Source organism: Hylaeus volcanicus, chromosome 3, assembly GCF_026283585.1.
Source record: "Hylaeus volcanicus isolate JK05 chromosome 3, UHH_iyHylVolc1.0_haploid, whole genome shotgun sequence".
Taxonomy (NCBI): domain Eukaryota; kingdom Metazoa; phylum Arthropoda; class Insecta; order Hymenoptera; family Colletidae; genus Hylaeus; species Hylaeus volcanicus.
In genome coordinates this window covers 20357064-20384434 of record NC_071978.1, presented here as the reverse complement: position 1 = coordinate 20384434, position 27371 = coordinate 20357064, and the positions used below count along the sequence as shown (strand labels likewise).

Sequence of the window (27371 nt, the reverse complement as noted above, 5' to 3'; positions counted from 1 at the left end):
AGGTCTTGCAACTGGAAGCTGAGGAAACCATGTTTGTCCTCGGTTGTCAAACGATAAATGTACAAGGGGTAAAAGGGAGGTAAAAATTATGAGGATGGAATATTTTTACTGTAGTGGAAACATTGATTTGCTACGCCTTTCCTTGTTGCACGTGAATTTTTCCTTGTTCCACCAGTGAAATGGACAACTGTAGCCAATCTGAACAACTACAAGATACGTAGTGAATTAATATTTTTCCTGTACAAAATATTCTTAATTCGAAGGAATGCTTTTAAATATTCTCATCGAGTACTTTGAAGGCCCCTTCAGGACCAGATTGACCCACCAGTGTCGCAATGGTGTCGGAGATATCTGTGATATTCGAAAAGCCAGAGGAGGAAAAAGTGGCAATTTCGTCGCACAAGGTTCAACGGGTGAGGATATTGTTGAATATCGTCGTACCACGTGGCAAGCTGACAACACAGCGCTTTTGCGGAGGATTATCGGACACGCCGACCTGGACGATAACCGAAGATACCCAGATAAAAGCTTCGAGTAACTCGCACAAGGTCCACGATTAAATATTCGCCTCGCATTCGAAAATGCACGTTTAGATGTTGGGAGAATTCAAGCTAAGGAGGGCAGCGTAATTCAAATAGAATTTCGCTCATCCCCGGGACTAGTTAGCGTCCTAGCCCCAGGGGATGGTGAAAAGGGAAAAACGTAAAAACTCGACTGGACGCTCGTTGAATTTCGTCTTCGTTAGCGAACTCTTCCTCGATTGTCGGGACCGTGTAAACACGGCCGAATCCGCGCGACGAACGGGGAGAAGAGCCGGCAACTTTTTCCCGAGGAAAAACGGGGCAAGGAAAATTTCCCGGAGGGATCCTGCCGAGGGAGCCAACGAAAGAACGGCCGAGAGGCCTTTTTTTTTAACGCGACAGAAGGAGCTGGGGGCAGGGCAACGCCAAAGAAGAAAGGCAAATGTTGATTTTGCTTGGGACATTTAACGACGCACGTGAATTTCCGTGTTCTCCGAAACTCTCGGATCCTGTCAGACTCCGCAAACCTTTCGAATCGATGAACACGGTCTCTTTGATAACAGGAACGCGTGGAAGGTATTGTAGTAGGTTAGTGGTCGCTACTAACGAGTCTATCCATTTAAAATATTATTGAAAGCCACCAAAGGCTCGCAGTTAACGCACGTTTCGCCTAATTAGGAGGTGAACCGAAGCGCTAAGAATCAATATGAGCGACAGCACCGCACAGCACTGTATGCGGTCGAGGCTAATAAATCGCCCTAAATCCACCGATCGGCTTTCCCTGAATCCTCTCGTTTAAATCACTCGACTCTTCTCAACGGTTTTTTCCCAACCACCCTCGCTTTATCATTCGCTCTGGTAAAAACCAGATGGTAGTCAATCTATCACCAAACTCCAGTCCATTGGTGGACTTCTGTTAGAGTCGCCGTATTCTTTACAATCAATTCAACCGAGTCTAAACACTTCGATCCTCCAATTTGACGTTGTCCAACGTCATTTTCAAATTCCACTCCACTGTATGTACTCGACACTCCCCCTTACTGTACAATGTACACACTTTATACCCATTCGCTCGATAAATATTAACAATTTTCAGGGATAATTCCGAATTGGTTCCAAGAGACCGCGACGCCACCTCCCAGACACGCGACTCGACGCTTCACGCTCTTTCGCGGACGATCGTTCGCTTTGTCCCTCTGTAAAGCTCGGTTCTTTCGCCCCTTTCGATGGCTTTTTTTTCAAGGCTGATTCCCCGGCCACACCTCTCCTCCCCCAGCTCTCCCTCTCTGTGTGCATCAGAGACGTTTTAAACGTGGACCAGACACTCGCGCACCTCGGTACTTTCGTTCGAGGCCTTTAATTTGGCACGTGTTCCACTCTTGGCTATTGTTGCCATGATTGTTGGGTGGATCGGTCTTCTACTCTTGCCACGGCTCCCTTCACCCTTTCCACGCTCTGTCTGGGTCCGCGGGTCTCCCTTTCCTCTTCCCTCGTCGGCCGTTTTTGCGGTAAACGCGGCGCATGGTGGTAATGCACGACTCTTGTGTGTATCCTGGCACACGGCACGTGTTCGATTTCTTCGTGGCCGTTTTTCGCGCCGCGGGCGACTTTCCGTCGGGACCAAGCGTTTCCGACAACTCGAACGCGTTCTCTCTTAAATCCTCGGAGCGATGCGTCGATCGACGGCCTTCGAGACGCTCGGGATCTCCGAGATGCTGCCTTTGCGCGAAGAACGTCCCTACAGCGGTACTTTCTTCGCGTCTTTTTTTTTTTGCTTTTTTTGGAGGAATTGCTCGGGTTGAGTTTGGAATTGATTTGTGGGCTAAAAGATACGGTACGTTGAGACATCGTGTAGAGGACGTTCTTGAGCTGCAGGTAGGAAAGGTGACAGAGATGTGTCAGAGTGGGATATTGTTGAGATGACATGGATCTTTAGAATCGAGGTTGAAAGTAGATAGTTACGTGATTCAATGTGGCAAAGTATATACAGTCAATACTGTCAATATTCGTAGCCTCTATGTCTATTGAAGAAAGACTAAATTAAATAATAGTTTTGACATTACCAAATGAATTTTTCATTATGAATATCTATATGAACAAGCTTATACATGTATATTTTCATATATACATCAAGATATTTATGCAAACATACACTTGGAAACATCAAATATACCATTTAATTTAAACAAATTTCTTCAATACACACAGAGGGTAGGAATATTTATGGGACTGAGTGTATATGGTGGAGTATATCGAAAGAATAGTTGCCTTTCAAGGGAAGTTTCCTTCAGTTTTTATTTTCTCCTGAGCTATCTTTGGAGTTAGCATAGAAATAGCAAATCTACCTTCCTCAAATCTACCCAATCTACTGTATAACTGTGATTTATTTCATGTACCTATGACTAGAATTTGTTCCATTCTCCATCAGCCCTGTAAACATGAGTATAATATGAAAGTATAGATGTGAAAAATTGAGCTAAAACAAGAAGACAACGGTTGAAAGTTCATGTACGAAAAAAACCCTGAAAATGAACGTTCTCTTTACTCGTTGCTAAATGGAAGGCTCCTTTAACCCAGGACGCATTCTGCTCCAAATAATTGCGCGATTCAGCAATTCAGTCGATTCGTTTCGAGGCACAATTTACAACCTGCTCGACGACCGTCGCACGGCTGATCGTCAACGAGAGCTGCTCCAAGAGTTGACCCGTTTTCGAGGTTCGTGACCAAACCGGGGCACTCATTTGCCTTAATAACGCTCGGCCGTTCGTCGACTTTCGTTTTTCATGGCGACTGGTTTTTCGCGCGAGAGTCTCCAACGCGGTGATTAACGAGCGCGTACGGATCGCATAACCCTCCAGTAAACGCGCGAGGGTCCAGCAGGCCTCCACTGGACCCTGATATCGATTAGCAATTTTTTAATTAATCCCTCGTTTCTTGAATTTAATCCCATCATTTGGGACAGAAAATCTTTATTGGTTCATTGTGGAAATACCATGGAGATAGATAGAGTAGAGGAGCTGGGAAGACATGGCTCTCCTTATCAGAGGATTTTTATGTCAATAAATAGATGGTTTATACTTTTAACCGTTTGTACTCGAGAGGTGACTCTCAGCCACCACTAGCTTTTCTTTAGGTTTAAAGGTGACCTGATTCTCAAATCTGAAATTAGAGATCCCATTTTCAAAGTCAATATAATCTTAGCATTCGTGGCAATAGAATGCTAATAGAGCATCTCGAGTTGCTGGTAGATACCAGAAAATAAGCCTCGAGTGAAAAGTGTTAATAATTGTGTTCGCATCAGTAAAAGCACAGAAATAGATAGATTACCACGACTTTCTTTCTCTTAGAGGCTTTCTCTATGTCTCCCTTGCTTTGTCTACAATATTCCTATGGCAAATAGACAACAACTCCCTAAAACATTTGTCAAAGAATCTCAGTATCAAAGACTCTTCTAACATGCCTTAAAATTTTGTTTCCCTCTGTCGACAATGCTCCGAATATACAAGTGCCTTATCAGCGATCGAAATATCCGGACAGTAATCGAGTATTCGGTGTCCCACGGAACTGGTACACGAATATTCGATCACCCGAATGCTATCCGTATTCGACGAGACGTCCCAGGCCCGGCACAAAGGAGAGGACTCCTCTCGGGACGACGCGTCCCACGAGGAGAACGTACGAGGCCTGTCGCCCGCGAAGACAAAGAGTGGCGTGTATACAAAGAAACCTGCTGGCACGCAGCGCGTGAGGAAGAACGATGGCGAAATTCCCTGCGTGCAGTCCGTAAATTCCAGACTTTACTGCCCTGTCGTCGGTGAAATCGAAGCATATTATTTCAGCGGACGACGCGCGCTGGATGATCCTCGGGCGCCGCGGACCGAGAACCAGACGGGACGGAGACCGAGTGTCTTTCATTACCGAGGGAAATGTCTTTCGTTCGGGGAACGGATCCCTCCCGCGAAGAACGCGGGCGAAATATCTCGCGAATCATTCCGGAGGATAGCGCCGTGAAAAATGCCGATACCGAGCGATATTTTGACGCGGATTCCTCGACCTTTGAAATATTCCCGCGTCCCGTGAATGTAATTCGCCGACAAACGCTCGCGAAACGTCGAAAGAATGTTCCAACTGAGCGAAGAAAACTTGGAAGACTTGAAACGATCTCTTCTTGGAGAAAGTTTCAGCCCAAATTACTCTTCGTGGTCGATGGTAGAGATATTTTAACGAGAGTATGGTGGAATATTAGGGGTAGTATTAGCGGTAGTTTGTGTCATTATGTGGGTTTAGAATTTTGTTTAGAAACTAGAGGATGTTGAAGCTTTGGGGGGTTTTGAGTATTTAAGGTTTGAGGCAAAGCAAGCTGTGCACGTGAATTTTTATTGTTACTCTTTTCTTGTTTACATCGAGAAGGATTCTACATGTGTTATATAAGTTGTAAATTCTTATTTTGCTATTTCGAGTCGACGTCTGCGCGTGAAAATCCCCCTCCCCCAAATGGGAGGGAAACAGCCTATATATTAGGCTGTTACATCATCTTGCATTCACTAGTATCTACGATTCCCTCATTCTCTTCAGATACGAACTTTGTGTTCTAGCGATGTAATCATGTGTCCGCAGAATGGCAACTTTTTCGTTTAAGCGATTTATGAACCGGTCTGAAGAAGATGTCACCGTAAGTAGAGAACACCTATTTCTATGGATCCAGCTTTTGAAAGTCCAGCTACCGAAAGCTTCGAGAAGAGGCAGATGTCAACTCAAACCTCGCAAAATAAGAATCTCCGCACAATTTCCGGAATATAAAATCAATACCCCTCGATGAGAAACAACCAAAATTTCAACTCAGTCCACTCGATAGCTACGTAGATAAAAATTCACTTGCACACAGCCCTCCCTAACCGTCCTCCTAGCCGTAAATCGACGAACTCGACCCGTATTTTTCAAATAAATTCCAAACCAGAAGACTGATGACCATACCCCAGCCCCCTAATTTCGCATGGACGGGATCGCGTTTCAATTTCAACGAAATACTCGCGATCGACCGCAGAGAGTGATCGATTCGTCGTGGAATGACCCCGTAGGCCAATTTCGATGATAGAGCTGTCAAACGAAGAGAATATCGTTCCGTTCGAAGCGTACGCGTGTACATCCCAAGTCTGCCCTTGCATGAAATAGTATGTGTTTAGTAGAAACGGGGGTGGCGGGTCGTTCCTCCGCCGGGACGGGTTTTCGATTAATCGAGGGTCTGTGGTGGCTTGCAGGAGCTGAAGGAAAGCTTCAATTACGGGTTGTTCTGCCCGCCCGTGAATGGAAAAGCCGGAAAATTCTTGGACGAGGAACGTCGCCTAGGCGATTATCCCTTCAATGGACCCGTCGGCTACTTGGAGGTAAGACACCTTTTTTCTTTCTATCGTTACTCTTCTACCGTTCTTCGACTTCGGTTCAGCGGCCAATGACCACAGGACGATGGAGACCTAGCTGGACGCGTGGCGCGGAAAAGATGCGTTTTATTTGCACGGGAATCACGTTAGAACCTGTTAATACCATCTAGGAGTAGACGGACGTTCCCAGTGCCAACCTGGGACTATAGCAGTGCCTCGTTTAAAGTTAGAAATTCGGGGGTGGATATCGATATTCCTTCACTTCGCCATTTTACCCTGGATTAATAAACTGGAGTTGTTCCGAAAGGGGGTCGAAACGTTAGAGAATAACGCATGCACGATTCGACTCCTGTCGTGTCCAGTTATTTATTCATCCCTCGCGAAACGGAGTTTAAAATTCTATCAATACCCGAGACACCGCCAGTAAGTCGAGGCGTAAGCTCGAGGACAGATCGAGTTGATTGTCGAGGGAGGGCGAGACGGTAATGGATTAATTTGAATTTTCATCCCTGACCTCGGGCTATTCTCGTCGGGAATAATCGCCGCGGCCTGAATGCCGCGGTTTAAACATGGCTGGTGGTCTGGGGGGGTGTGCATTGACGCGCTCGAAAAAGGTTATTTCAGCTACAAGATTGCACGGCCCCATTGACGTCCGTTCTGCGTCAAAGAAAACACAAGAAGCCAAGAATCGGGAAAGAGGTTTGCTTGATTACGAAAACCAGCGGCTCTTGAATATCAAGGAGTGAGGGGTGGCGTTTCCACGAGAACCTTCACGCATTTTTTCTCTGCTTCCCTCGGGTCAAGGAGGGGTTCGTCGCTATTTTTTCCCCGCCACCCGGGGTTCTATTTTTCTCTTCTTCTTTCACCACGCGGGAGAAACGAAGAACGACGGAATGTCGTCGCCTTGTCGTCGTGCGAGGATTCTTATGATCGGCGGAAAAACGGGCGACGAGGCACGACGCGAATCTATTCGACGAGCACGCGACGCGAATCTATTCGACGAGTACGCGACGCGAGCGTTCATTTCTCGACCGAACAATTACCATAAACGATCGATCATCGCGTTGGGAGGCGCCTCTCGACGCCTGTACCCGTGTTCCGTTCGAGACTTTATATTTTAAACTGTGAGGGAATAGGTCGCGTCTCAAGAAAAGTTCAAGGTTCGTGTGCTTTGCCATACAGGGTGGGGCAATTTGAATCTAAAGTCGGAGGTGCTAAGTGATACATTTGTATTATTTTATATACCGTCGAGCCTGGGTGAGTGAGAAACCTTTATTAGTAAGACTAATTGCTGTTAGGACCTCTTTCATGCGAGATTAGTACATTGTTTCTTAACATCCATGAATTAAACGATCGTTTTTAGAACTTTTGCACGTGAGACGAACACTTCTTGTACCTAGATAAGCCAAGAATCAAGCGAATGAGATGTCTCTTTAACACGTTGACTGCCAGACTAAAACTCATAAATAATTCTTCAAGGTTAAAATTTTGTCTCGAGGTAATTGGAAATTGTATACCCTACCATTTGTCGTAATATTCAATTTTTGAGCCCCTAGAAATTTACGAATTATATGAAAATTTATTTTTATTAATGCCTCAACTTCGGAATTAAATTTTTTAGTTCCTTAATGAAAAGTCATGTCATCCAATTCTTGCTTGACGCATCATGACGTGGCGATCAACGTGTTAAGACTAAACTTCCCTGAAGATCCCACTTAGCCAGGTTCGATTAGGCCAGCAATATTAGTACAAAATAGAAAGAAAGGTACACGAATCTCAGCACAATTAACCCTTTGCGCTCGAGGCATTTTTCTACAGAATCAAATCCAGTCCATTTTTATAATAAATTTCTGTAAAATCAAAAACATCTACGAACATTCATGACTCAATGTATTATTTCAATTAATAATTAGCTGTATTCTGATATAAGTAAAATTGAAATTGTACGTTCAAAAAATCACTTTTAAATTACATACGTCGCCCTGGAGGCGCCACTCGAACACAAAGGGTTAATAATAAAACTCGAAGTGAGATGAAATCTCTAATAACTCTTCATCCAATTAAAATTCGAATCTCTATTATTCTATCTAACTGATCTTATACATCTCTTGTTTCTTGCGTGAAATGTTTATCCCACGATGAGTTTTCTCCGTATCACGGTCGCGCCACGTATCCGAGGGTCGATACGCCGCGGTGACTGTTGAAACGGGGATTCGCGAAAAACAAATACTCCCGGTGGTCGGTTAACGAGATCTGGATCTTGCCCGCAATTTTCTTGCGTAACCGGATCTAGTTCTCATCACGGTGCTCGCGTTCCCGCTCTTCTTCATCTTCGTCTCCGTGGGCGCGATCGGCGCAAGTGCGGATACCTCTCGCCGCGAGGATTCACTTTCAAGCGGGGCCTCTCGGAGATCTGGAGAGGCGCGGGTCGCTTACCTTTCGAAAGCCCTCGTACGCGTTCAGAAGCCCTCGTACAGAACTCTTCTTTGCGGGACAAGTAATATTTTCGGTGCAAAGAGTATTGGTAACTTGGAGACTAATCACTTGGCGAACACGTACTCGAAGACCTATTCGATGAAGATCAATTTAAATTGGAGGCAGAGATTGATATTATTCGAATCAACCATAGGTTGAATTAATTAATCGTGACTATAACAAGAGTTATGTCGAGTAAAATCAACATACATGAAAGTATGAATTAACAGTGAGTTCAGCTGTTTCAATGGTTTTATTATAAGGAGTACATTCTCAACTTTGAAGTAATGTATGTATGTATTATGCATTAACTAGAGAATTCCATGAAGGATACTTTCTTATCAAAAAGTTTAAGTAGAGATATCAAAGATAAAACCCAATAGTACCAAGCTTTGTATCAAAACTGTTTTGCTGTCACCAAATCCTAAACCCATCAAAATATTCAAAATCTTTGATCAGCCACCCTTTTTATGCGAGACTCCTGTGAATTGGGAGGACTGTCTGACCGATTACGAGTGTGCTCGCTGGTCTGACCATGATCGCCACGATCTCCTTTGCTTCGTCCAGCGTTCGCGAGTTACAAATTACCAGGCGCGTTCGTCACCTGCGTTCGAAAAACTCCTTTGACGAATGGCTTCGCTCTGGTTTCCTTCTTCCTCGAACGCGTGCTTCATCCGCTAAGTGCTTTCGTGCTGGAAACTCTAGTCGCGACAGTTTGCAATCTATACGGAAATGAGATAAGCAAGTTGAATATTTCCATCAAACTTTTGTCCTCCGTTCTTGCAATAAAACACACTTTCCGGAAGGTTGTTGCGGTCGGCCACGAAGACCTTGCCCCAGAGTTGGGCGTAGTTTGAATAAATCGATGCCTGGAGTGATCATTTTCGACTAAGGAAATATTGGAATAATGGAACACAGAATAACACTTTGGTACATGTGATTTTTCTGTGGTAGTCGTCCTATTTAAGTGTATTAATCATATCCCCATGTGCAATAAGTAATTTTGACGTGATATACATGTGAAAGTACGTATTTATAATGAAACATTTATTTGGAAACATCAAACCTACAATTTAATTTACACAAATTCTTCAATAGACATAGAGAGTACGAGTACGAAATATTTTTATACAAAACGTGACATTTCCAAGTAGCTTCTGTAATATTTGTAATATTTCAACACCACAACAATAATTTTACTAGCCTCTATAAACTACTTTCCCACATTTTTCAGCGAAAGAAAAATCACAGAAGTGCACAAAAATTCCTCTTTGAAATTCCCTACAGGCTCGCAGCCAATTATCCGACCGAAAATTGCTCGGCTCCAGTTTAAAGCTCGGAAATTCCGCGGCGCGGTGGTATTTTCCTACCCGTGGTGACCTTGGCCCGCGTGCTCAGGATTTTCAGCCCCGTTCATTTCGAGGAATATTTCAACGTCGAGCTGGAAGATGTAGATAAAGCGCGAACGTCCGAAGATGGTGCGCGGCGTGTTTTACTTTTTCTGGTGGCGCGCGCGGTCAGGTTGCGCGCGAGCAATAACGCTCCTCGGATAGAACACGGGATAGAAATAAATATGCGGGGTTAGACAGGTCCATAGATCACCGGTATTCGGTACCGTCGTTATTCGCAACGTCGTTCCTTTTTTTTCCGCCGTGTTCATCGATCGCTGGCCAAGCGCGAGCCGCGCTTGATCTCGTCACGCGAGATTCACTTTCAGGAACGAGCTGACTCACTACCAGAGGAGCCAACATCTTCGGACTCTACCTGGGTGTAGTCGCATTCTGTTTGGAGACACTCTGACTCAGAATTTCCAAGTCCGCGAATCTTTTCCGGGAGAGGGAATACGCGGTATTCATTTTTGGGGGTGCTGGATAGATGAGGATACTTCGGGGAATTTTTTCTGAGGACGCCGAGTGTGTAATGCAAGTGACTGATACGTGTGTCGAAAGTGCATACCTTGAATAGTATTTCTGCTTATTTTCACGATATAGTGTTTATCTATATGTACAGGAGTCAGCTTGACTCTCGAGAAGTCTGCCTTTCTTCGAGTCAATATTTTAACGAGTTCACATGTACAGCAATAGTGATGTCCATTTTCTGTATATCTGTACGATAATTATCAAGGTATATTTAAAAATATACCTACAGAGTATGTAGATTGTCTTCGACACATCCACTGGCAATTCTCCGTTGAGTATCGTCCATCAAACTCGTTCCTTAATTTCACCCTGTTCGAATCTTACCAACCCCGATTATTTAACAATTGTAATTAATTGCACACGCGTAGATTCTATCTTAGAGAAACTTAGTAATTTCATTCGCGAATAAATTAAATTAAATAATACCCTGTACTTTCACCTTTACCGCGTCTCGTTTATGCGAATGGCTAGAGTCGAAAACGCAGGATGACCGTGCCGCGGGGAGGATGAAACGCGTAGCGGTAGCAGCTCGTAAAAGGCCGGTTAGCTGCGCGTGGAATCTTTGTTCCCAGTGGAAAATGAAAATACTTGATCAAAGCCGGCCTCGTTTTTACTGGAGGCGGACGAGACGAGAGGACGAGCAAATGATGCAAGCCGCGCTCCCGCGTGGCAGCACCGTATCTCTAATTTGCATTACAACTCGCGTTCCCTTGATAATCATAATTGCTGCTAACGGTAGTCATTAGCGAGCCTGTAGCCGCGATATTGCCTATCCGTCAGTAATCTAACGCTATGAAACAGGACGCCTTCGATAATTACAAAGAAGCTGTAACCACCAGGAAGCGGCAGGGTGAATCCCCCATTAAGCCGAGATAATTTTATACTTTGTGGTGCGCTATTTTCTACGAGGTATCGTTACAAAGGGGGAAGGGGATAACGTATCGCGATGCATGGATCGATAAAAAGTAAGAAACGAGAGCGGTTACGAAAAAGATACCGAGTCTAGACGTCGCGGTTGGTTAATCTCTGGATTTCTCGGGTCTCTACCGACCCGAGTTTCCGGATTACTAACTCGCTCGAATTACTTTTACTCGATTCGATTACGCGCGTTGCTATATTATATAATCGTTACGTTAACATTAGCTACATGGTGGAAGAACAAATTTCAAATTAATTTTATTGTTTTCGGCAGGTCTCTCAGAAAAACTGTCCATTCTCTTTACGCAGCATTAGTTAGGTAAAATCGTCGATTACTTTTACTATGTGGTCATTCGTGCATCTTCTGCTCCTTTTATCCCCACACTTTCTACGAATAACATTACTCTCACGCGGCATTCATCTTCAAAGAATGGAACGGACCGGGTCGAGACAATTTATTTTCGGTTTCAACGATTTCCCATATACAAAAAAAGAATACTTCCTCGTTTCCTTGCCCATAATAATTCAATTCTCGAGTCACAGCACAAATCACGCCCAAAGAATGCCAAAAATACAATCTCTATTCGTTCTCTTAATCGTTCATCTAAGCCCACGAGTAACGTAATTTTTATTCCGCATCTCATACTCCAAATTCACCTAACTCAAGCCTGACAAAATTCAAGTTCTACACGGACCCCGAAGTCGAACTCGACCGAAGTCATCCTAGGTTTAATCAGCGATCGCGCGATCGATGGATCTCGACTAACCAGTGCGATCCCGTTTTTGAATTCGCAGCTCAAGTACAAACGGCGGGTCTACAAGATGCTGCACTTGGACGAGAAACAGCTGAAGGCGATGCACACGAGAACGAACCTGCGAAGGCTACTGGAGTACGTGGCGAACAGCCAGGTTGAGAAGATCGCCAAGATGTGCAGCAAAGGCCTGGATCCGAACTTTCATTGCCAGGAAACCGGAGGTAATTACGCATTTTCAAGTAGGTCCTCGAGTCCCAGGAACTCGTAGTTACGCCATCGTGGCCTCCACTTTTGTGTCACGAGACATATTTGTTAAATGTGCAAAGTATTCTTATGTGAAAGATTTCTTTTTACGAAGGAATACGTTGAATCTGTTTGACACTAAATCTACCGGCATTTGTACCTATTTTTACCATGATCGATCGAATCACCGATCTTAAACACACTTTTTCAATTGGGTGCTAAAATATTTCACTTGATACTAAATTCAATGATACATGAAACAATTGTATTTATATATAATTGTAATTTATATATCATATATAAAGAGCTGTATAGAAAAGTTAGGAAACGGTCGTTTGGCCGGTGGTGATAGATTTAGTGTTAACTTGAAGGGATTTTTATAAAAAGTATTGTGTATTCAATGTATTGGGAGGGAGATAGATTAGGGAGATGAAGAGATTATTCTTGTTGAGTTAGAGAGTAGGAGGCCTTGGAGTGAGCAGATCGCGTTATTTTTATTCTGAGATTAGTCTTTGTTTCTCTCTGCAAAATATTCTATCCTCTGCCATTCAAGTTTCAAAATATCAATGTGACAGAAGCTCCAAGTTCGAATGAACCCAGTAAAATTATTCCCGACTGTGCCTTGTTATTCTCAACGTAGGATCTTTGTTTCTCCCTACAGTACATTGTACCTTTGCATTTCAATTTTCAAGGTATTAAAGTGGCAGAAGCTGAAAGAATTAACCTAGTAAAATGAGGTCCAGTTGTCGTAATCCCGGCTTGAAAACTGTGCGCGTTTAGGAAAAGTAAATTTCATTAAGGTAAAAGCTGAAGGTGAAACAGAAAATCGTTCTGCCTCCTGGGCGCGTGAACGAACGGAGGCGGCGGAGGTGGGAGAATCTCGCTTGAACCCGCTCGAGCGGATAACTGTATTCGGCAACCGGCTGTATTGCTCGTTCGGTTAATTGTAGAGTCGCTACTACGTACTCGTGTTCTGTCGCCTCGGGATAAGATGTCGACCTTGAGACTGGCGTCGACAGTTATCGGGTTTCTCCCAGAGCTGGGCAAAATTTTATTCGAACGATGGTCGACGAATAAAGTTGAACGTTTGGAGATTCATTCGTTTAAATAGAAACATTTTATTCGTTCAGGGGATATACATTTTGTAATTCGAGTTCTAATTTATTTTGCCAGGTATTGTATTATCGATAGGAAATATTAAACATGTGGGATGATTATATATTAAAATTAGCGAATGTTTCATTTAGGAATTAAATTTAATCCACCACCAGGTGCAGTTAGGGAACATCCGTAAATTCGAGGCTGACGTTGATAATTAAAATCAGAATTTGTAAATAAATAATGCATAAAATTCGTTCTTCAAAGCTATAATCAGATACTTTATTATGCAATTTAAATACAGTATTTGGGTATTTCTTTTCTCTATTTAAATTGAATTTTAATAGAAATGATCAATATTACACAGGCAACGCGTCACGTTTTAAGTTGAACAACCTTCCCATTAAAATTACTAAAGATCCTATCCAATACTTTTATGAACTTTGAATTTATTCTCACCAAAGCCTGCGTTTCTTTTGCAGAGACTCCGTTGACGTTGGCCACGACCCTGAAGAAGCCTTCAAAGGTGATAATAGCGCTAGTGAACGGCGGCGCCCTGCTGGACTATCGAACGAAGGAGGGCTTGACGGCGATGCATCGCGCCGTCGAGAGGAACAGCTTGGAGGCGGTGAAGACGTTACTGGAGCTCGGTGCCAGCCCTAACTACAAAGACACGAAGGGCCTGACGCCGCTCTACTATAGCGTCATCTACAAAACGGACCCGATGCTCTGCGAAACTCTTCTTCACGATCACGCGACGATAGGCGCCCAGGACCTGCAGGGCTGGCAGGAAGTGCATCAGGTTTCAAAAGCTGTTTTAATCTTTCAAGTCGTTCAGACGAGTGCTCGACGCATATTTTTTCGCGAGGCCCTTCGAGTCATATTGGCGAAAAGCTTGCCACCTTCATCCACCCTCTTTCTAATTATTCTAACGAATTCCTTGACGTCGAGCGCCGAGCTGTTTACTTTAAAAGAGGCTGGAAAACGTAGGCAAGAGTATATTTAATTCGCGTTACCGCAGTTCTGTCAGCTGAAAGCACAAACAATTTTCAAAATTAATGTTCTTGAAAACGAAGCAGGCTATTCAAAAATTCCATTCTACATTTTCCATCCACTTTTTCATGTAGAATAACTATATTATAGCTTCTTCCGCCAATTCCTAGAGGCCTTGTATAAATAGCCTCGTCAGGAAGTCAGTTATTTTCGTATGGCTCCCCAGGACCTACGGTTTGGTGTATTCACCCAAAATTGTTGATCTCGGGTAATGACCGCGTCGATGATAACGACGATGTCTATTGCTGGAGACGAACAGAGATTCGAGCCTGCTATCTCGAGGAATTGCTAATCTAATAGGAAGTGACGAATTTATGGCGCCCGTTCCCCATCTTGCTCGGTCTGCTGACGACCGTAGAGATACGCTTGGAACCAGTTGACTGCATTATTAAACCAGCCACGTTCAATTAATTCGCATACAGTCGCGTCGATAACATTTTAACGCTTTATCGATCAGCCGTGTCACGCTTAACCGGACGTTGTGTGCCGCGCAAAGTTCGCGATCCGTCTTTAATTGCACGCCTCGATACGAACTGCAGGGTGTTCCGCTCGAAACAGGCGACGTAATTATAACTTTTAATTCGGAGGCTGCAGACTATTTTCGGGGCACATTATCGTAATTGCGACTCTATCCACCTCTCCTTCGGATCCAGTGGAACCGAAGTTTGCCTTCGATAGTGTATCTTCCAAACGCTTGTTATTGTGTGTTCTCGTGCACCCTGTGTAAGCTTTATATTATTCCAACTAAGTTTGCAGTATGAAAGTAAACTCCAACGCGTCGTTGATCAACTTGTTTTACTTTCTAATGAAATTACGGTCTGAAGTCGACCAGTTTCGTTTATACATAGATTAGATAAGAATTACATACATTCGAACCGATATCTGTCTAAAAAAAACAATGCAAACAGGATTAAATACATAGAGAATAATTACCGCAGACGGGGATAAATATTAACCTACTTACATAATACGAGAAACAAAACTCTTCTCGTTTTATTCTCGTAGCATTCGATTATTCGCAGTATCTCATACAATATCCAGAAAGATCCATACTTATAGATAACAGAAACCATGGAACCTGACGCCAGTCTTAAAGCAGACAAACATCGTCTTATCTCTTCATCTACAAATTAGAGACTCGCGCCTCGGAAGATATAAGCGCGCCTAAACATCAGCGTTAAATATCTCCGACGCTTGTTAAACCCACGATCGTAAAACCATAATCGCACGGCTATTTTGAGCGTTATCGTCGCGTAGTGGCTAGTTAAAAAGAATAAAGTGAGCGGTTTCAGGGAGGGATTAACGCGATTCGAGCAATCGGTGATGTTTGTTTACGCGCGAGGCGAGACGAGATTGAAAGGAGGGAAGGTACCAAAGCACGGTTTAATTATAATCGTCTCCCCTTCGATAATCGATACCCGTTGGTGTTCGCAGGCCTGCCGTAACAATCTGGTCCAACACCTGGATCACTTGCTGTTCTACGGTGCCGACATGAACGCGCGTAACGCGTCCGGGAACACGCCGTTGCACGTTTGCGCAGTGAACAACACCGACGCCTCTTGCATACGGCAGTTACTGTTCAGAGGCGCGCAGAAGGACAGCCTAAATTACGCTAATCAAACGCCTTACCAAGTCGCGGTGATCGCTGGGAATATGGAGCTGGCCGAGGTCATCAAGAATTATCAGCCCGAGGAAGTTGGTGAGTGCCTGAGACTCTGTGCCCGAGCTAGACACCCTGCAAATGAAGGACACCCTCGGAATCAGTGGTCCCGCGCGACCAGTCACCCTTTCCAGCCTGGAGAACACGCGGTGCTTCAGGGATGGGCAGAATCTTGTTCGAACGACAGATCAAGACTCTGTGTCGAAATTTGATTGATGAGGATAAGCTTAGTAGCGAGGAATGCTTGCGAGTGATATGGCGCTAGCTCGTGGTCGAATCGAGCATTTTAATTTGCCCATCTCTGGCTCCCAAGTGAGTGATCGGTCGATCAGGTTCATACCCTGGGTCCCCCAAGTAAGGGATCTTTTCGCTTTAAGAATTTCAAAGCATCGTATCCTCTCTACACTTTAAACAAGAGTGTGCTTTAATATCTCTGCTCCATCTACGTTCAATCCTCTTTTGTCGTCAAACTATAACTTTCTTCTCCTACCCATAACTTTTATTCTCTGTTCTATAAAGCTATCTACCTCCAAGAACGTGTGTCCAAATTCCTCTAAACCACCCCGTTGTTTGACGTGGTAAAGTGAGAAGATCTTCAAATCGCAACATTAACTCGTCCAATCTGTAAATATTAATACCGCGCTGTTATAATAAATTCGCCTAATCCGAGCGGTCGACGACACCGTTTCGCGCTCGAGATTAGGCGCGCGATATACGACCGTTTCAAGTTAAACGTCACGTCGTTCGGAAAATGGAGGAGTGCGCGAACGTCTTATCTGATAAAACACGGACTTCGATCGATCGATCGTTCGCGAGAATCTTTCGTAGCACGGTTAGCCTGGCATGAGCATGTACGTAGCGAGCTTCTCTTCTTCTTTTTTTTTTTTCTTCTTCATCTTCTCTGACAACACGCTTGTACGCTTGTTCGTAGGGTGATGCGTAGACCAGTCGTACACATGTTGGCTAGTGTAAATATATACGTAAACACTTGTATCTATACATATAATTTATATGTAATTGTGCGTGTATCTGTGCCTCTGTGCTGTGCGACACAAGTACGAAATTGTAAAAGTCTGGTGGTGATCTTTGGTGGTGATGGTCCTTGTAAGACGTCGAGTATCTTTGTAACAATTAACGAGAAGTAACACAAGTTTGATTGACTGCTTTTGAGTAACCTAATGACACCGTATCTTTGGATCGTCGTCGACAGACCTCGATGCTGCTGGATTTGGACGTAAGCTTTCGAAATTTAGTAACAAGATCGTTGAAAGTAAATCTAATAGAGACTAGCTCCTGCAGCATCGAAGTTACTAGAACCAGTTGATTAGTAATGTTTGGTAGTTTCGACGTTATTAGGTCATTCCATAAGTAATGCGGTTCTTTCCGTTCTGGACAGAAAGGATTGATTTCTTTCGATTTATAAGTGTCGTAGAAGAGATGGGGAAACGCTGTATTAGACCATCTTTGCCACCGGTTTGTACCAACGACGTTCCCTTCGCACACCTAACACTCGTTTCTCACCGTTGCTTTGCTTCTGTTTTTAATACTCGCGTAACACTGTCTACCGAATACGCTTTTAATTGAAATTCGCGAGACAAGCAAGTCGCACTCGTTAAATTATTTATACGAAATGAGTAGACGCGCACCGCGACTAGTTTTATCACTTTTTCGCACGGACCACGGGAAACCCGCATTACTTGTACGATGATCTAACAGTTTGTGAGCGTAAGTGTGCCGTCGTGGACCATTGGACGTCGAGAAACAGAGACGGGCATGATTTCGTTAAAAATAAAAAATTAATCCAAGTAAACATAGAAACTCGCGAGTGGTGAACGTTTCACGATAATGTGCTTAATGAAACTTGTACTAGAACTCGAATTATGTCATTAAATGTTTCACGATCGACATACTTGAGTGATCGATCGACCAAGGTCATGGATAAATTGCTGTATATTGCTTTCGTTCCGATGAAATTGTGCCTGTCTCTGGTTCGAGATGATCGATGCACATGCTATGACATAACCGAAACACGAAGACCGTCGATGGTGACTTTGGGCACATTGTATCGTACAAAAGTGATACAAGTAGCGCCTGGAATGCGTGACTTCGCGTGCTTCTCACCGCTTTTCTGTACAGGGATTAACAAAACGTTCGACATCGCGCATTGATCAATTTCAACAATCTATGTGAACAAAAGTATGGAAAAGGTGTGTCTAGGATAAACAAAAATCTACTTAATTTTTCAAGTGAATATAGTAGAGTAAATGACTGCACCTTTGATTGATAAGATAGAGATGGAATAGCAATAGATATCTATCGATAGAAGCCACTATAGAAGAACTGATCTATGTAGTACAAACAAATTTACCCGTAACATTTCTATATCGCTGCACTGCGACGTTTAAAAATTATAGGTCTAGAGCAAATCGCAACACACCCATTCCTTATCGAAACGAAGAAAATGTTAAGATTACAGTTGTGTCCTCGAGGTGATCGCAATAGTTAATTGATACATAAAAAATGATTAAGTAATGTATGAAATTCGAACAAGAAACCAGTTAAATACACCTTTCATAATTTTGTTCGGCTAGATTGTTGAAATCGTCAATTGTGCGTCGTCGTTCCTATGGGCAAATCGCGCACCCAGCGACGGATTATGGGAGAGAAACAGACAATCGTTTAGGTCTATTTAATAATGAACACCATATTTATTCTATTATCCACAATTTCTATGAAATAATCAATATAATTACACACTTTTGCTTAGCTTCACTGGACATAACAATATCTATTTATTGAAATTCTTATTTACAATAACTCTAACGTCACGATAGAATACACTTTTCAATTTCATTTATCACAAATCATATTAGGGCTCGAAAGCTACGATTGTCCAGGGTCCTGTTGAAGGTCAATTCGCTACTGCGTGCCCCGACTAAAGCATTTCTGTACGCGCGCGTGAATGCGTGCGTGCGTTGGCGGCTTGTACGTCTGCTTGAGAGAAAATCTTGCGACGATCTTCGATCCGTGCATCGCCAAACGTCGAACGAACTTCGAATTTCGCTCCAAACCACCCCTCTGTACGAGATGGTGTCCCACTTCACGATTGGGACTCTCGCGTGGGGCTCCTTCCCTTCCACGGGTCGCATCCGAGAAAAAGAGGGGCGCCAGTGTGCCGCGGTGCGTAGGGCAGAGTAGGTCGGGAATATACGCCGTCGCGAAACGCGAGTTCTGACGTGATCATGGTGGTGGGAGCTCTCGGCCACATGTGCCCGCCTGTGGACCGTCCTGCCCTAAAGATGTCTGTACACCGACGAGCGAACGCGAACGAACGCACTCGTCCAACGTGCCCTGCTGTTCTTTCTTAACCAGTCAGCTGCGATTGGCGAGTATACTCGTCATGGTGAAAAGGCAGTATTTTGCGTCATGACAAGCATACTCGTCATGCGTAAAATTTAATTACCATTGGTTATTTAAGAGTATGTTTCACATATTAATTTGAAGTCGCGGAAGTATAAGTGGGATGCAGTTTTGGGACGACCTAATATATAGCCGTCTTTGCGATCCGATAGTACTCTGTGTTTGACGATTATACCTGTCGTAGCTTGATTCTGACGACAGACATAAGTGCGCGCTCTGGAAAGAAGACGCCACAGCCAACTGGTTAACACATTGCGGTCATATTCGACATTCTCGTTCCCTCTTTGGTGTACAGCCACCCCAAACGCGTCGTTCGAAACGAGCATACCCACCACCTCGCGAACCTTCCGCGGATATTCTGATCGCGTGACTTTGGATTTGTATCGACGTAGAAAGATGGTATCGGAGAGAGCTTCCTCGCTTCGAGGAGGACGGGACCTTCGCGCCTACATTGTAAGGCTAAGTAATCCTTTCTTTACTTAACCTTGCAACCCTCGATTTTCCAGTACCGTTTAAAGGGCCGCCACGCTACAACCCGAAACGACGCTCGGTGGCGTTCGCCGGCACGTCGACGATGACCACGAGCTGCTCGGCCAGTAACTTGGGCACCCTGACCAGGATACCGTCCGCGGAGCAACAGCACGGCTCCACGGGAATCGGCGCCCCTGGGGGCAGCCTGACCAGAACGATCTCGGTGGAGCAGTACACGTCGAGCGTCCACGCGGTAACGAGAGTACCGTCCGCCGAGCAATACGCCAGCCTGACCAGAGTACCGTCCACGGAACACCAACAGTATCCATCCATCGGCACCCTGAACAGAGTACCGTCCGGTGAACAATACGCCAGCCCAATCGCGACCGCGACCGGTACGGTTACCAGGGTATCCACGTCCACAGAGCAATACACCTCGACGAGTGGTACCCTGACCAGAGTGCCGTCCACCGAGCAATACCCAACTGGCACGCTCACCAGAGTACCGTCCACCGAGCAGTATCCGAGCAGGACTCTGTCCGGCGAGCAGTACGCCGGCACGACCGGTATCGCGAGGACGGAGTCCCATCACGCCAGCCTAGGCAGAGTACCGTCCATCGAACCGACCAGAAACGACCTACAGAGAATACCGTCCGAGCACCACGTACCCAGACCCGAGCAGAACGGTCATCGGATCACGACGGACTACCAGAGCCCCAATTCGCTGAGGGATCCTAACGCGAGGTAAGCATAAACTGTCTTTGCGGTCCCACGAACTCGGCTGCTCGCGGGATTCCCTTCAAACCCCCACGATTAATACTATCCGGCGGATCTACCCTCTTGGATGGTCCTTGGATAGCAAGTTGCTGTTGTTACCGTCCGAGGCAGTTAGATGCAGTTAGGTGTGCTTTCGGGAAGGAGGCAGAGAATTTCATTAGTAATCGACCTCTGCTCTAACTCCGTGTCCAGTCTAGTCGGGGAATTCATTCCTGCATCGAATTGCCATAGAAAATGATCATTTCATGTAAAAGACCTTGGTATCATAGGATTAGAACCTCTTTCCCTAAAGGATAAATCTTGAGCAGGGCTTTTACGTGCAAGGATTATCGGGACCAGAGTTTTTCGTGGATGCAAGTCAATTCGACTAACTTTACTGACGCTAACAAGGGGACATCACGCGTATAGGATCGTAGATTTATATAACGACTTAGACAGCGTCAATTTTTATAAATATGATAAAGTATGTGCGGTTTGCGTCCGAAGTGCATTCGAATCTATAGCTATGTATTTAAACTCGAGACCTTTCAGTGCATAACGAAACTTTACTAAATTGGGCAATTAATATTATAAAAGCCCTTTGGCACAAAAGCTTGAAGAATTACGATATTTATTACCTATAGAGTAAACGTCTAAATCGTCATGTAAATCCACGATACCCTAGGTGTGAAGTCCCCTTACAAGATGCCTTTGACTCTTTTGTCGCGACTCCTTCCCATACAGTGACAAAAACGCCAAAGAAACAACAATCTATGTAAGATTCTTTTCTTCAATGAGGATGAGAGAACGTAAATAAAGACAGAATTAAACGAAATAAAAGTGTCAATCGAAGAGCATCAATTTAAGACCTTTTTTTTTTATTCTTTTACTTTAATTAACCTATTTACGCCGTTGTCCACCTATGTGGACGTTTAATTTTTTATGATTATAATTACTGTCAATAATAAAAAGAACAGATCGTCCCTGAAGAAGTGAAATACTTTTATTTCATTTAATTCTATCTTTATTTACATCCGCTCATCCTCATTAAAGAAAAGAGTCCTACATTAAACCTCGCGTTTGAAAACAGAGTTTCTACTTTAAATAAGAGAACTAAATTTTTATATCTGAGCCCCCCCGCATCCCCTTCGGACGGTACCACCTGTAACAGAGCCCCGTGGTCCCCAGCCCTCCCCCCTCGCGTTAAGAAACTCGTCTTCCGTAACACGTGCTTGGGATTATCCCCAGCCGCGTTGAAGCAAAGACAATTTACGCTAATCTCGTGAGACTTGTCGAGCATCGGGGTCGAATAACGCCACGTTCTATACGCGTGTTACACTCCCATTTCAAGATTACCAGCCAACGCGGAGAACTATCAGAACTTAAGAATGGAGGGTCTGACGAGGCTGCAAGAACACCGGCTCGAGCTTCAGCAGCGTCTCGACATGCACAGAACGATGGAGATGCCCCCGTCGCCGTCGCCGAGCAGCAGAAGTCTAGCTCCTTTCAGCTCGGCTAGCTCGAGCCTCTCCGAAGGCAGCAATCAACCGTCCGGCGAAGATTCCGCCAGCATCGTCACAGGTATACATACACCCGCGCACACACGACACACACGCACAGGTTCGCTCTCCTCGAGGTCCCTCGAAGACGAGACGAGCGAAGACGTGTTCTTCTAAAACACCAACCCCCACCGAAGATCCTCGAGATTTTGTTCGTGAGTTTTGGGTACAAGAAGCCTAGAGGTAACGGTTGAGAGCGTGAGAAAGGTTTGCGCATGTGGCGAGACTCGAACGTCGAACCATCACCATCAGAAACGCTAGGGACGAAGGTGGACCCAGCCATGTTCTCGAGACGAAACCCTCACCCCGCGTGTTCACAGTTGTCTTAGTTGGATGCAACATCAGCAACCTAGAGTTTCGTTGTCGCAATGACGCATCGTCCGATGTTCGATGATTCCTTTCCTACCGTTAAGATTAGCCTTGCGTTGAGAATCTAGCGTCGCACGACGTTTATCGGTCTAAGACCACCGAGCCTTGCCGCGCAGGAAATGCTCAGCGACGTTTTCTTTGTTTACTGGGTATCTAGACAAGAGTCTCGGCGACACGGCCTCGGACGTAATCAGCGACAGCTCGGGGGTTGGTACCTCGCAGTCGGACACCACCAATTCCCTGTCGATCCCTGGAACCACCGTCGTCTGCGTCGAGAGCTACAACAGCGGGATCTTGGGCCATCTGAGCATCAATCAAGGAGATATCCTAGAAGGTACGGGAGGTTCCTCGAACCTTTTCTTGTTGATCGATGCTCAATCGGTCGGCTGCTTTATGTCATTCCATGTGAATTTCTGTTTTGTAGGTAACTCCAAATATTAAATGTTCTGATGGCAAGGCTATTGTTTTTGTTTCATTATTTTTAACAGTCACCGGAGCTACCGACTGTGGCCTCCTCGAGGGAGTCCTCCGAGGACAGGGCACGGGGCTCTTCCCCGCGCACTGCGTCCAGGAGGTCAGACTTCGTCATACCAATATCCCATTGGGACCCCAGCCTGCCAGGGACGGACGGAACAGAGTCTTGGGCCGCAGGGAATCGCAACACAAGTATTTCGCCACGGCGCCCAGGTTGAAGAAACCGTGAGTTGGATTATAGCTCTTAATCAGTCAATTTTTAATTTTTGTAGTTCAATGTGTGGTTTAAAATTAGGGACTTAACTTGATAAGATTAGACAAGATTCTACTATTATCAAAAAGAGTCGAAAAGGAGGAAAAGTACAATATAACGCTTGGTACAAATGTTCTTAAAATTTGGTTCAATTGTTTCTTTATTAGAGAAGATAGACACAAAGTTTATGTTGTTCTTTGTATAAAAATTGCATCCTCCTTGAGTTTTATTACAAGTTACAAGTACATAATAGAAAAGTTAAAGAATCCCAAAATCCTTTTTCAACTTAAAGATAACATATAACGTTTAAGACTCCATCCTGATACCAGGCTTCTTACAAGTGCGGCCACATTTCTGGATAATATTCCCGTTGATAAATACATAAATAAGAATAATAAGCCGGTCGAGGTGTAACCGTTCCGCTCGTTTAGAAATGTAACGTTAGACGATCCACGCGTAAGACAGTTATAACAGAAGTTTCAATCTAATCGAGCCGCGTATTCGGCCGAGGCGACTACTAATTTCCTTCAGCGTTGAAGGCTCGAGCGGTAACGGAAACGATCGCTGCTTATGCACGCGGATAACCGTTACTCGATTTAACGATGTTGCAGAGTTACGTCGGAGCCACGCACCGTGGTATTGCACCGCTCGAGAAAAGGTTTCGGTTTCGTGCTACGAGGTGCCAAGGCGACTTCACCCTTGATGGAACTGACGCCGTCGGCCAGGTACCCCGCCTTGCAGTACCTGGATGACGTCGATCAAGGGGGAGTGGCCGACCTGGCCGGTCTTCGCAAAGGGGACTTCCTCATTCAAGTAATTTACTTTTACTTTTACTGCATAATATTACGCGTATTGAGAGAAAAGAACGCACAGGAACATTGGTTTTGCATCGTGAAATATTACATTCTATAGTAAAAATATACTTTTTATTTCATAAGTAACACATAAACGTATAGCAATTTATTCCTGACATTTAATCTATCGAACATTTCAGTTTTTATTCGTCCATTTTGAAATATTTAATTCTATAGTTCAAGTTTTATTTTTTTATTCTATAAGTAACACACGAACCTACAGCAATTTATTACGTTTATTCGATTGGATATTGTAATCTTTACTTCACGAGTCATCAGTGAACAGTTATCGATCTGTTTCTATCTAAAAATACACCATTTCGTTCCTTATCTATGTAACATGGAGTATACCATGTACTGACATATGTCCAACATGATCTGCGCGCAGATCAACGGCGAGGACGTGACGACGGCGTCGCACGAACACGTAGTAGACCTGATCCGAAAGTCTGGCGAGCTGGTCCGAATGACCGTGGTCTCGCCGATGATCAGCCTTCCGAACTCGCAATCGGCAGCCATTCTGCCAACTAGTCAACCTATACAGAGACAGTACGCAACCCTGCCGCGCAAAGGTAACAACAACGTGGTGATCGGCGGCACGCTTGGCAGATCACCAGCTCCCATGCCACCGAGACGGGACCCGAAGACGACGCTGAGCGTTGGTAGGGCGCGAGCCAGATCTATGGTCGCGGGATTGGGTGAGTTCCCATCCCGATACCTCAAAACTAGAGCCTTCGATCTCGCACATACGTGAAATTACAACCAATTGGAACTGTACGACTCATCATCCCTGTCATCCTTCATGGTTCCACTGAAGTTGGTCTCCTTAGATTTCGTAGCTTTTACTCATCATCCTTGTCAATCTTCATGGTTCCACTGAAGTTGGTCTCCTTAGGTCTCGTAATGTTTACTGTGAAACTGTATTATACCACATTTCTTCCCCCACTTCATCTATCAATTTCCTTTCCTATCAACTTCTTGTCCTCCTCTGACTCCTACCACTGAAATGATGAAGTCCACGCGTACCTGTGAAACCCATATCGGATAGAATTGCACACTAAACCCATAAACACGTGAAACGAGGGCTCTAGTTTGTCCTAAAGCGATTCACCTAAGTCTACGAACCGCCTGCAATGTTCCTCTGTATGCCTCGCAGAGGGCGGCGGTGAAAGGGACGATCGCGACGAGATCACCTCGACGGGGGCCAAATCGAGTAGCGCGGAGTCGATACATCTTCCTCAACAACCATCCACCGGGTCCAACACGGGCCAGAACACCCCGGTGCAGCCGAGGACGGCCAGTATCCGATCGAGACCAACCTCCAGCAGGATCACTGCCGCGGAACTGGAGGTACACGCGTGATCCGTGAAGCTAACGGTTGCTCGACCATCGCTTCTTTGTTCTCCTTGAATGGCATTGCACGACACCGATGCTTCAAGCTTTGTCCTTCCTCTTCTTCCAGGAACTATTTCAGCGGCAGCAAGGTAGCACCAGTGGTCAGTACAGCTCGTCCATGATGAGCTCTCACTTTCAGACTGGTCAAGCTACCAAGTCGCATCCTTCCTCGCCCGCAAAGACCGGCAGGGTATACGCGAGCGTAGCGGAAATGAAACGCAAAGGCAAAGTAAGAACACACACACTACCCTCCAACATTTAATTCGTGTATTTTCTCTTTTGGCCTGCAGTTGGTGCGTTAGACAGTAGATCTTAAGCTAGGAACACAATTGCCTTCTCTGGGGTTTCTTAACGATATTGTCGATGAAATACAACAGTCAGTCGAATTTATTTATATTGAGATTGCTTGAAAATCGGCCCCCCTACTAAAACGTGTATCTATTTTATTTTGCTGCTTTATCTGAACTCCATACACCAAAGAGTCCCTTCAAATCTTCGATACCAATTTTAATCACCAGACGACGGATCTATCTCTATTCAAAAACACATGCTTTTGAACTTCATTAAGTATTTAACTAAAACAATCGTCGGAGAAGGCAACCTCTTATCTACAACCCCCAGAGGGTCTCCCCGTAATAATAGTTTGGATACTTTCCACGTCATTCTACAGAACCTTGTCTAACCCTTTCGTAGATTGTTCATGCTATCCCCTTTTTAATTAGCTGGTGTCCCCGTTATGAATTGTTTTCACCCGTTATCGATACCCCGGTTCGATGTAAGAGTTTCAAAGACTGTCAGAGATAACTGACAAAGCTCTTCGTCGATGCATGCTCGGGGTTGGGGAGGGCTGACGGTGGCTGTTTTTTTTACGCATGTGTGTTATAGTTTTCTCGCAAGCCAGCACAAGTGTACATCAAGGGGCGTTCCTGGTACGAGAGAGACAACGAGGACGACTTATATTACTGATCGAAAATACTTTGTTTCTAGCGCGTCCATGACTTGCATGATTCCAGGTGACTAAGCCATTTGCTAATGAAAATCCGATGCTCGAAAGGGCATCGGATATCACCTTCAGCTTTACGAACACGCCTCGCAGAACTAACGATGTGTATCCGTGTAACAAACATTTTAATTACTTTGCTTTCACTCTTTTTTTTTGCGCGCGAGAGCTCCCTCGTGCGGGTTAAATGTGACGGGTAGTAGTGGTCTGAGACTTTTATCCGCTTTTGTAAGAACCCGTACCGATTGTACGTACTCCGATCATTTGAACAACTGTCCTTTTGCGTTAAGTATGAATGTAGAACTCGCTATGCGTCCAGCTGTTGTTTTCGTGAACGCTGTACCCGACGACGCTCGACGGATGGCGAGTTTCAATTCGTTGTTGGTTTGTTCGCAGTCGAGCTCGAGAGTGCGCTTCTTTGGGGGATTGGGGGGCGGTTCCGATCTTCACCGAGACTTTCACAGTACCCCAGACTTGAACATGCAAGCTCAGTCGTCCGTGTTGGCTCCGAAAGGGCACAGAAGCCAGGAAGACGTGAACGCGTTGAATGGCAGAAATGGATTGCCACCGCCTAATCATCCGCCGCCACCTCCACCGGTTGGACAGGTCGTCAAGGTCAACGTGGGGGCCAATGTCCCGGATGTGGTCACCCCTGCTTCTGTATACGATAACATGGCGCATATACAGCAAGTTAAAGGTACCGTATCTTTTCTTGATACGGTAGAAGTCCTAGGGAAATTTAATAGACTTTACTACTACATGTACTAGACTTCACATAAATTTATGAAAGTTTAACTAAC

The 27371-nt window shown here is 44.8% G+C and overlaps 1 protein-coding gene across 10 annotated transcripts in view; it reads left to right on the top strand.

The window, feature by feature from the left end:
• Positions 1-27371, top strand: part of LOC128873842 (SH3 and multiple ankyrin repeat domains protein 2) — a 206120-nt gene that overhangs the window by 172367 nt on the left and 6382 nt on the right. For 5 of the 10 annotated variants that reach the window (XM_054117747.1, XM_054117743.1, XM_054117744.1 and 2 more), the window contains 13 exons: positions 5780-5905; positions 12007-12187; positions 13790-14109; positions 15795-16059; positions 19947-20655; positions 22019-22248; positions 22753-22929; positions 23084-23294; positions 23934-24135; positions 24565-24874; positions 25333-25526; positions 25639-25800; positions 26968-27268. In XM_054117747.1, the coding sequence (XP_053973722.1) occupies positions 5780-5905; positions 12007-12187; positions 13790-14109; positions 15795-16059; positions 19947-20655; positions 22019-22248; positions 22753-22929; positions 23084-23294; positions 23934-24135; positions 24565-24874; positions 25333-25526; positions 25639-25800; positions 26968-27268 (3388 nt within the window). Of the gene's footprint in view, positions 1-5779; positions 5906-11485; positions 11531-12006; positions 12188-13789; positions 14110-15794; positions 16060-19946; positions 20656-22018; positions 22249-22752; positions 22930-23083; positions 23295-23933; positions 24136-24564; positions 24875-25332; positions 25527-25638; positions 25801-26967; positions 27269-27371 lie in introns of those variants that run through there. The other 5 variants (XM_054117754.1, XM_054117753.1, XM_054117752.1 and 2 more) reach the window with 4 other exon arrangements.